General features: G+C 36.5%; 1 protein-coding gene across 1 annotated transcript in view; it reads right to left on the reverse strand.

Moving 5' to 3' along the window:
- Positions 1-11,041, reverse strand: part of LOC101739237 (homeobox protein Hox-C5a) — a 102,139-nt gene extending 91,098 nt beyond the window's left edge. The window contains exon 1 of the mRNA XM_004933064.5: positions 10,327-11,041. Within this exon, the coding sequence (XP_004933121.2) occupies positions 10,327-10,852 (526 nt within the window). The 5' untranslated portion in view covers positions 10,853-11,041. The remainder of the gene's footprint in view (positions 1-10,326) is intronic.
- Positions 11,042-11,344: the final 303 nt, after the last annotated feature.

The raw sequence follows: 11,344 nt of genomic DNA on the forward strand, positions 1-11,344 counted from the left end.
GCTGAACTGATTTGGCTGAAAATTGCTGAGGTGGTAGCTTAGAACCAGGAGAAGGACATAGGATACATTTTTATCACGTTCCCGTGAGACGTGACATAAAACGTGGTATAACAAAACGCAACTGATATAGAATAACAAAACGCAACTGACAGCTAAACGTAATATAGTCTATGGTTAATTATAGTAGAATTTTGAAGTTGACGTGTTTAAAACAAACTGTGTGGCGGAACAAAGTTCGCCGGGTCCGCTAGTAGGATATAATTGTCAAGACTTACGCGAGCAATCATAATTTTTTAGAGAAAACTGTCATTAACATAAGCTCTTAATACCTTTTTTGTATGTAATATATTTATTCATAAGAAGTTACACTTACAATCAAAACATGCCCCGCAAAACTGCTTATGCAGTTTGACTGCAGGTAACTCGCTTTATACAAACATAGCGTATAAACCATTCAACTAGCTTATACTATAATAACACAATTAATTTACGTAAATGGTTATAACGTATTTAACAAATGTTTTTTTAATAAGCTTTTAAATTTAGCAAGTATAGGCTCACGTCTTATGTCCTCGGGTAAACTATTGAGTAAGTATGGAACACGTTTTTTTAACGTTCTATCTCCATAGTAATTTTGTACCATGGGTATTTCAAATTTTCCTTTGGACATTGACCTTGTATAGTAGTACTCGCTAATACAATAAAACTCGAGCTCGAAGACAAGGAATTAAATCATAAGTGAACTATTCTGGATTTTTTAAAATATCAAACTTCATTTTTTTTTTATTGCTTAGATATGTGGACGAGCTCACAGCCAACCTGGTGTTAAGTGGTTACTGGAGCCCATAGACATCTACAACGTAAATGCGCCACACACCTTGAGATATAGTTCTGAGGTCTCAGTGTAGTCACAACGGCTGCCCCACCCTTCAAACCGAAACGCATTACTGCTTCACGGCAGAAATAGGCGGGGCGGTGGTACCTACCCGTGCGGACTTTTTTTTTTATGATTGAAGGATTACTGGTGGCCCGGAGGCCTTTCCAGTTTCACCAGGACAGGTGGGCGAGCAAAGGCTCAGCCAGGAGGGCCCGGGTGGGATTTGCTAACAGCTACCCGAGCGCCTCCGAAGGAGACCTAACAGCTCAAGAGTAGCTCTGCTTCGCGAATGAATCTACGTTGAATCGCGACCCGCTGAGAAGATCCGGCGAGAAACTTAGCGAGCTGATGAATGGGTTAGGTTGCACGTCGAACTCTTCGTCGAGTTCGACGAGTACGGTTACCGGGGTCCCTAAGCCTGCTCCTAGTGTTAGAGCTGAAGGCGTCTAATGCAAAGGTTATTGGATGTGATGGATCCGTAAGGACCTGTCTAGGGCCCGTGCGGACTCACAAGAGGTCCTACCGCCAGTAAAAATCATTTTGCAAATAAATGGTAATAGTTCGACAAAAGTACTCGAGTTCATAATTGTTGTTGGCAATTTAATTTGTTTACAATGTATGCAACAATAAAATGCTATTGTGCCTTGTACGTTCAGATTGGATCGCTGTAATTACAGGATCACATGTCATTTAGATTTTAGATTAAGCTGATAACTACAATGTTTTAGATAAACTCCTTCATAGTGTTTTGTTTTCCAACACCAATTTGTTTAATGGATTACTTAGTACATGACATTGTAACTGGCAATCATTTTTTCCTTCAATTATCATTACGATACAAGACGTAGATGTTCAGTTTTTCATGATAAGTTTTAGGTAAAATATTTTCGTATTGCTCTTTTTTTGACAGTGACAGAAAATTCGAATTACAAAGTAAATTTAAAACAATTTTAATTTTCGTGCCTACTTTTGACTTTTCGATTTTATGATTCTTCATTTTTAATACGCTTTCATTAGCTTTGAACATGATTTTGACCTCCTTCAAAACGTCGGATTAACTCGAAATTTGGCATACTCATTAGGACCGATGACAAACCAATACTAAAAAAAACAAAATTGAAATTCAACTAAAAGATGAAAAATAAATAATAGTTTAAAAAAACTAAAAAAACAGATTATAGAAAACCCAACTTACTTTTACAACGCTTTTTTTTACAATAAAATCATATTTTCTTACGCTATTTTTAATTCAAATTTATTAAAATTTATTTTCTATGTTTTTAGTTGGATGTTCTATACAAGCGTTTTTTTTTTTTTTTTAAACCAGTATTTATTTTTTAATCAATATGGAACATAAATTTATAAAGTGTATTACGAAACGTAAAACAAAAATCCATTCTGAATGTCGAACGACCACAAAAATACTCCCCATAACCCGTGTAATTACGAACGCGTTCTGCACTCATTAATCACAAATGATACATAGGCTTATTCTCCATATACATAGGGTGATAAAAAAAAACTCTATTTCCGTTTCAAAACGCCAGAAATGACTTCCTCAATCACACGGAAAATGACAAATGAGTTACATGTTAATCTCGAAAACATATGGGAGATATAATTCCCGCCTTCTAAGCGTTCTGATGTCTATCTTTGTGATACAACAATGGATGTTTTTTTTGCGAAATTATGCTCGAATTTGTTTTCAATAGGGCCGAATGTTTGTGGGTCCGTCGCCCTTCGGAACACCATTGACATGTTCCACTATTAAGTGGTTAATTTTTATAAATACCCTTCGTAACTGATGTCTTTTAATTTAAAATGCATTATGGAATAGTGCGGGAGCGTCAGTTATAGCTTTGTGTAATAAATAGAATGGGCGCTACTACTCTTTTTTTTAAGTTACATTTGTATTCTTATTTTATCAAATACATTACTTGAAAATGATATTTTCTATTTATATTTAAATTAACTAGACGAATAGAATATGCTTATGTGTATATGTGTGTGTTTCCTAAACGCAGTCTTTGGTTGTGTTATTAATAATCGAACTAGTGTAAGCAGTAACCTTTGTTCGAATCAAATGGAATTCAGATTCAAGAATTGCATATCTATTCAAGTCATATCTTTATATATAAAAATGAATTGCTGTTCGTTAGTCTTGCTAAAACTCGAGAACGACTGGACCGATTGGGCTAATTTTGGTCTTGAATTATTTGTAGAAGTCCAGAGAAGGTTTAAAAGGTAGATAAATATGAAAATGCTTGAAATTAAATAAAAATAACAATTTTCCGGACGGATTCCTTTTATTTGTTTTAAGTTTATTTTATACAAAAGCTTAGGAAGCTTAGGAAGCGTAGGAACTACAAAGTCTGCCGGGTCAGCTAGTTTATAATAAATATGTAATAACGCGGGTTAATATCAAGCGGGGATCAGAATATTAAGGCAAAATAATAATAAAAATTGTATTGTGGGTATCTGTTCCTCATGTGTTTGTAAAATTGGGCGTATTGAAATTTGTCATACTAGAATTTAATGATTATAGGTAGATAGATAGAAGATACCGAATTGCAAAAACTAGTAAGTCCGTGTTTGTCCGTGTTGAAAGTTTACATAGCTTATTAATACATAATAGGTACTGAGAGTTTGATGTCAAATTCAATTTTATATTAAATCAATTATTTAAACAATAAGTTTATCAAAGTATTAGGAAAGCAAACGGATCGCATTTCCAATAGATTCCAAAACGGCTAGAGCGATTTCGAGAAAAAATTCAGGTCATCTTAATAAAGGGACTTTCATTAAGCGCTTCCTCCTATGTTTAAATTTAAATAAAACAAAAAGTGTGTGTGAGATATCATCGAATTTTTATATTCGTTTGAAAGATGCATTGATGCTATTATGTATGTGATATAACATCGTTCAAATGTTCAAATTTATTAGCCTACCCAGGCGATCCGGTGAAGTTTCATCCAACAAGCCGGGCCTAGTTTGACTAGTACCTTATAATCACATATTAAACCTTAAAACCTCCTTACACAAAAAAAGAAAAAAAACATCTATGCAGGAATTCGCACGATTTTCGCGAACGTAACTTCTCATAATTTCATCAAGAGCAGTGACATTACAAAAATGGCGGCAAGATAATGACGGACGTTGTAAAGTCGACTCTTTCGGCTTCGCCAGCTTGTTATTACGGAGCCCTAATCTATTTTAATAATCATCTACGCGAATAGTGCTTATTACGAATCAATATTCCCTTCGACTGTTGATTTTTATTGACGTTTGCGTGTCTCGCTTCGGGCCTCGGATTACTTGTCTTAATGGATGAAAATTTGTTTCGTTTGAGCCTTAGCCGTTTCGTTGTAGAACGATTTTTAGACGTAGAACGTTTATTGTTACAGATTAATATAATAATAAATTTAATATAAATCTAATCGATACTTTTTTAAACTCAAATGTCTAAATATTTTTTTAATTTTTTTACTGGTGGTAGGACCTCTTGTGAGTCCGCACGGGTAGGTACCACCACCCCGCCTATTTCTGCCGTGAAGCAGTAATGCGTTTCGGTTTGAAGAGTGGGGCAGCCGTTATAACTATACTGAGACCTTAGAACTTATAACTCAAGGTGGGTGGCGCATTTACGTTGTAGATGTCTATGGGCTCCAGTAACCACTTAACACCAGGTGGGCTGTGAGCTTGTCCACCCATATAAGAAATATAAAAATAAAAATTCAAGGTGGATAACGGTGTTATGAGTGTAGTAAGTAGGCTCTCATAAATGTTTAGGGGTCCGACTGGTAAATTAATTATTTTATTTGATTTACACATTATTTTAATAAATATGCCTACCAACTTAGTTAATTATTGGGGTTTAAATTATATATTTATTTAAATAACAATATTATATGATTCAACGCATTGAATTAATCAATGTCACTCAGAAATACATATGTACTTCTTTCACTTCATCATCCGTCTGCAGTTAATTAGCCAATTCAATTCGTTCTCTAAAAGAGAGTTGATATTGTTTAATGGTCATCACAACGTGAATGCAGCAAAACACCTTGATATATAAGGCCGAAGTCTTTATTGTATTGTAACAATTTTATTGAAACCAATATAAATGTTTTACTCAAAATAGATCTTGTCGATTGTCATGGGTAATGTCAACAAATTCTTATTGTATTGTAAATTAAGAAAAAAAAATTTGTTCATATCGGTCACATCAATGGATTCATTTTAAAAAATTTAATACGCATAAGATTTAAAATGTTGATCGAATGAAAGAAATATATTTTTTTAAATAAAGCTTTGAGCTCATTAGTTTTGTTATAAAACATAATGCGTTACTAATTTAAAGAAATGTAATGAAATTTATGAATCATTAATCTGGTAATAAATTACGTAAAATAAAGACTATATAATGAATATTCAAATTGCAAAACCGCGAATAGAATACTTAAATTTATTACAATATTTAATAAATATGTGAGTTTTTGAAAATAATTTAATTGAACAATATAAATTTCCATTAATTTCCAACACCTTGTTAGAACATTAAAACAATTAATTGTTTTTCAACATTGTACAAATCAATTATGTCTAATAGTTTAATTGTTTATAATTGAACAATTTCAGTTAATACTTTATTCAATATGTGTATACGGTGTTCTTTTATAATGAAATTATATATATAAGATTTGTTTGTTGCGGAATATATCATCAAAAAGAACGAATGGTGAAAAAATCCGAAATGTGATGACAATAAAATTGATAAATGTAGCTTATAAGTTTTTTTTTTTACTGCGTTGATTGGTGGACGAGCTCACATCCTGGTGTTAAGTGGTTACTGGAGCCCATAGACGTATACAATGTAAATGCGCCACCCATCTTGAGATATAAGTTCTAAGGTCTCAAGTATAGTTACAACGGCTGCCCCACCCTTCAAACTGAAAAGCATTACTGCTTCACGGCAGAAATAGGTAGGGTAGTGGTACCTACCCGCCCGGACTCACGAGGTATAGAATACGTTATAAGTAGGTATAGAATACGAACAATGTTCTTACCGACGTTGTTTGTCTACCGGAAGACGCGCCTTTGGTCGAGTACCTTGACTTTGGCTTGGGAAACGATCATAATAATGTTTCTTATAATCTGAATTCCTTTTTTTTATTAACATCTTCAGCGCTATTACAGATAATTTTGTCAGACAGCATAGTTTTCAAAATCTCCCCAACATATAAACATTGAGGTCGTTACATACAAATTTTGATGGAAAACCGGCCTATCCTCAGTTTTACCCATAGACAACAGATTGTAAACGTTATTTTCGCGAGTATTATTACTGCTTACGAAGCAGTTTAAAAATAAGTTCAAACCTCATTATCTCCATACTAACTATGATATGCTTTGGCCACTTTTGGACTGACGGCCTCAATTGTTATTGTGTTTTCTGTGTTACCGATATTATCAGGAAAGCTTTTTTAAAATAATGGGAAGACTTACGAAAACAGCGATGTACTGAGAATTTTCCGAGATGTCAATGGCCGAGATCAGTGTTCATTGCGGCTTGCGAGAATGTTCTACCGTCCTTCCTAGCGCTGCGGCCCAGTGGGGTACGCATGGTTTTTTGTCTCGAGTTCAACGTGTTAATATATATCTAAGTTAAATTGTAAATACGTAGACAAAGATGTTCCACAAAATCATCTAGAAGGCACAACTGCAACTCAGTGGGTCTCTTTTCTCTGACATCAACTGTATGCAAGGAATTTATGTTTCTATTCATTCATTTCATACATACTATATATCTATTTTTAAACATTTTTGCTCTTTTATAACCGCAGGTAGCCCATTTAATACGTAAACTTTTTGATGGTTTCGTTACATTATTTAATATGCCTATTTGGTTTTTTATCAGTTCACGATAACATCTTGGAGCCACTGCGTTCATTCACAGTGCGTTTTCAGAGATCTTTTTGCCACGTACCATCCGGCTTTGGAATGAGCTCCCCTCCGCGGTGTTTCCCGAGCGCTACGACATGTCCTTCTTCAAACGAGGCCTGTGGAGAGTACTTAACGGTAGGCGGCAACTTGGCTCTGCCCCTGGCATTACCACTCACCATCAGGTGGGCCGTGTGCTGCTCGTCTGCGTACAAGGTCAATAAAAAAAACAACAAGAGAATTACCTGAGAGTAAGCATTCCACTTCCACAAACAAAGTAAGTCCAGAAGGTACCAAGAGTGAGTTCTCGAAAACATGCTTCCTATGAGTGCATTTGAATTTCAACACCACTGAAAATATGTGTATAGGTCCGGTCTTGAATCTGTGACCGCTCGTGAAATGGCACGCGTCGTACAGCCATATAACACACTAGTATACTATGAGTCCCTAAGAATTTTCGGTCACCGTCCTCGCCGAACCCGTCGCTTGCGACGAAGGGCTTGGCGAGTAAATTAAGCCATAGGCACAGCCCACTGAGTTTCACGCCTGATCTTCTCAGTGGGTCGCATTTCCGATCCGGTGGTAGATCCTGCGAAGTACTGCTCTTGTTAGGGTCATTGTTAGCAACACTCCGGTTTGAGCCCCGTGAGCTCACCTCGCCCGGTTACGCTGACATAGCCTCTCAAGGCTAGTAGCATAGGTAGGAAAAAAAAAAAGAAAAAAATCTAGGTTAATCTCTGGTCGTTGCCTAATACGCGCCTATTCAATCAAAATATTAACACCATCTAGTTTATTCATATTAAGTTGACTTTCAGAGTTCACGGGAATCTGCGGATGACCATAAATTGGACACGTAAGAATTATTCAAAATAATTTGTATCATTTATCTTCTTTGTAATATGGATTGTAAGCCCACACAAAAGGCTAAATGAGTAATGAAGAAATTTCTTAGGTAGGAAAAAAAAAGTATTATATTCTTTTTTAATTTGAATCACAATACGTACAGTGGTACACATAAAATGGAGCAATTTAATACTTTATTGACGCGATTTTGCGAGTATTAGTCTGATCTGTACCTGTTTAACTGATGTTAATATATTTTTCAGAAACATAATTACGAAGACATTCTCTATTATTCGACATTCTGTCGACACTCATTAACGTTATTAATGTCTCGAAAAAAAAAAAAAAACATGAGGCACGACAAAATACAACAAATGGAAAAAATTATTGTTTTTTTTCTTTTTTTTTCTATAAAGTTTTTATTGTGATTGATACTCCTTTCTGGGACTAAGTACTTATAGAATCCATTGACGTCAGAGTCTGGGTGTTGACATTCCAAAACTTAAGAATAAAATCTCGATTGGATTGTCCAGTAGCCCTACAACAAACCCGGCTGTTTGAAGTCAGATAGCGATGCTCACCCGTACGGGCTGGTAACACGTAGCTTAATTTTAAGTTTTAATAAAACAACCGCTTCACGATGGCTTCTGAACGAAAATATCATTCTAGTTTATTAAACCAAGATAATGATGCTACACAAATGATACGCCTCCATCGGCAGACTAAGATGTGAGTCAAATTTGAACTGAGAATCTATAGAAAAAAAATACTTTAACGATCGTCTGGTGTAGTGGTAAGTAACATGGTCACTACACAAGGGGGTCGCGGGTTCGAATCCCGCCAAGGGGAGATATTTGTATGATAAATATAAATGTCTTTTCCAGGGTTATGGATGTATATTAAAATATTAAATATATGTATGTGTATAATAAAAATCTTACATTTATTTCCGTTATCTGGTACCTGTAACACAAGTTCTTTACGAACTTATCACGGGACCAGTTAACGTGGCGTGATTGTTAGTAAATATTTATTGTTTATTTATTTATTTATTTATTATTATTATTACTTTCAGTGTATTGTTAGATGTGCTATGAGAAATGTGACAAGTAAGCAATTATTCAAATTAATGTTGTGTCTTATTAAACATTTTGTAGACGTGCCATGTTCCATAAATATTCCACGTAATACTTTGGTTATTTTAATAATTTTACGATGTAATAGTGGAGAATTTATCAACACTTAATAGTAAATTTATTTCGTAGTAATAAATTTTTAGTAGAAATAAATGAAATTCAAATTAGCAAAAACTTTGAATTATTTAGAAAAGTTAGTTTTAGAAAAAACGTGCTAGCAAATAAAAGAATGATATTAAAATTTATGATTGATCACACAAAAAAAATTATAGCCAGTGTTTTTTTTAAATAATTAAGAACCATATTTAATTCTGCCGCATTAAATGTTATCTAATTAAATTAAAAACGGCTATCGTCAAATTATTGTTTCCAATGTTTTCTTTCAAGTGATGTTTTGAAAATGTGCCAGATTATATTGGAGCATTTTGTTATTCTGTTGTGACACTGTTTGTCAAAACATCGATCCAGTTCGCACATGTGGAGCGATAAAACGATTATTAAAACGATTTCAGTGATTTTACGTTATAATTACACATACTAAATTTTAATATACATACTTAGGTTCTCATGTTTTAAAATTCGATATGAGAAAAGGTTTGTATTTTTTTTTTATTGCCCTTGTAGGCAGACGAGCATACGGCCCACCTGATGGTGAGTGGTTACCGTCGCCCATGGACCTCAGCAATGCCAGGGGCTGTGCCGAGCCGCTGCCTACCGCTTAATACTTTCCACAAGCCTCTTTTTCTTTTCTTTTCTCGATAAATTACACTTAATGACACCGAGATGTTCGGTTTTATAGAACAACACTAATCATATTGTACTTTTTTTTTACAGATACTAACAAAGGTAATTTTTTCGTTAGCTGCCAGTGTTAAGTAATTACGTTTTGTTTTAGGCCTACGATTGCAGAGCACACATACGACGGCTGCAAGAGAGCACGGGCGTCGACTATTCACAAACACATCGCCGATTTTAATTATGAATAACGTGTAATTAACATTTAAAATTTGCAGTGAAAGACGTAATTTAATCTATTAAAACGAAGACGGAACTACACGAGACTCTGCAATTCTCAATTAATCGGATAATTAACTGCAACAGTTGCAGTTAGCGCTACCGACTCTCTAACGTTTGAAAGTCGCATACATATTGTTATTAAGTCGTAAATTATTGTTCTTTCCTACAACGCATATTAAGTATAAGATTATTGGTAATTTTCTTTGGATTTAGCTAGCTGTAGACGTAATCAAATCTAGTGTTATCGTGCACAATGCATACAAATTTTAACGAATAAGACATTTGTCATTCGCCTTCCACTAAAATTATAATTTACCTATTCGATATGTCGGAAACTATAAACACAAGATTAACCCTTAAACGTATTTTTAATTAATACATATTCTCTTATCGTTTATTGGAGCCATGATAAAATACAAAATAAAAATTTCGATCTGTAATCATGACTAATTACTTTTATACCCAGTTTTGTTCTAAAAAATTTTACGAGATTAAAACGATGGTACTTACCTCCGTTGTCAGTATTGTTCGCTTCAAAAGTTTTGCTTGTCATGTGGAACAGAGCGTCCAGTGGCGTGTGTGGCGCCGTGGAGGATGTCTGCTGGGCCCGTCGCGGCTCGGAACAGCAATCCGACGCCGAAGACGACCTCTCGGATGCCGAGTCGCAGCATTCAGCCGAGCCCATGTCCCGCGGCCTCAGCAGACCCAAAGCGGCAAGCCTCCATCTCTCTCCGTCGAGCAGGGCGGCGCCGGCTAAGCGCTGAAGCCGCTGCAATCTCTCGAAGCCTGACGCGTCCCACGGGCGAACTATACGCGGCGGCGTGCGCGGACTGTGCGATAAAATGTCCAAGATAGAGAAACTTTTGACGCCTTCGCCGCGCCGCTCCTCGACCGGCTCCGAGGCCATCTTCAGTCGTTTCAGCGGTCTGAAGTAGTCGTGCGGAGAAGGCGACCGCGACGGCGCCGGCGAAGGTCGTCCAACGCTGATGTCGTCCTCAGAACAGCTGTGTCCTGACATAGACTCCTCCTCCATCATTCGGTTCACAGATCCATAACACAACCAGTTCACAAATGCAATCGAAACGTTCCGTTTTGTTTTGTTTATGTCAGTCAACGGCGAAGTTAACGCGGGATACGGCTGACGGGTCGACGCGCCTCGGTCAACTGACGCGGCGTTTGACAGCCGTGGGTCGGGCGTAGTCCGGGCGTGGGCTGGTCCCACTCGTCCAATGGAACCGGCTCCGTTTATTGCAGTCGACTCGGCATTGGTGGGCCGGGCCGCGGTGGGTGCGGCGTAACGCCACGCTCGGCTCTTCAATAAAAGTTTTTAATCCGGCCCTGGATTGGGGGCTAGATTCGTGGTGTGATTAATTTGGTTTGCTGAAGGATCGAGGGGGGCGGGTGCGGGGTCGCGGGGGGTGTCGGTTAATTATCGGGATGAAGACGCGCGGATAACTACTCGTTCTATCATTTAGCGTCGATCAGACTTATGTTTTTCATTCGAAAGTTCCACTTTTCCTTATTCATA

Source organism: Bombyx mori, chromosome 26 (assembly GCF_030269925.1).
Source record: "Bombyx mori chromosome 26, ASM3026992v2".
In the NCBI taxonomy this organism is placed as follows: domain Eukaryota; kingdom Metazoa; phylum Arthropoda; class Insecta; order Lepidoptera; family Bombycidae; genus Bombyx; species Bombyx mori.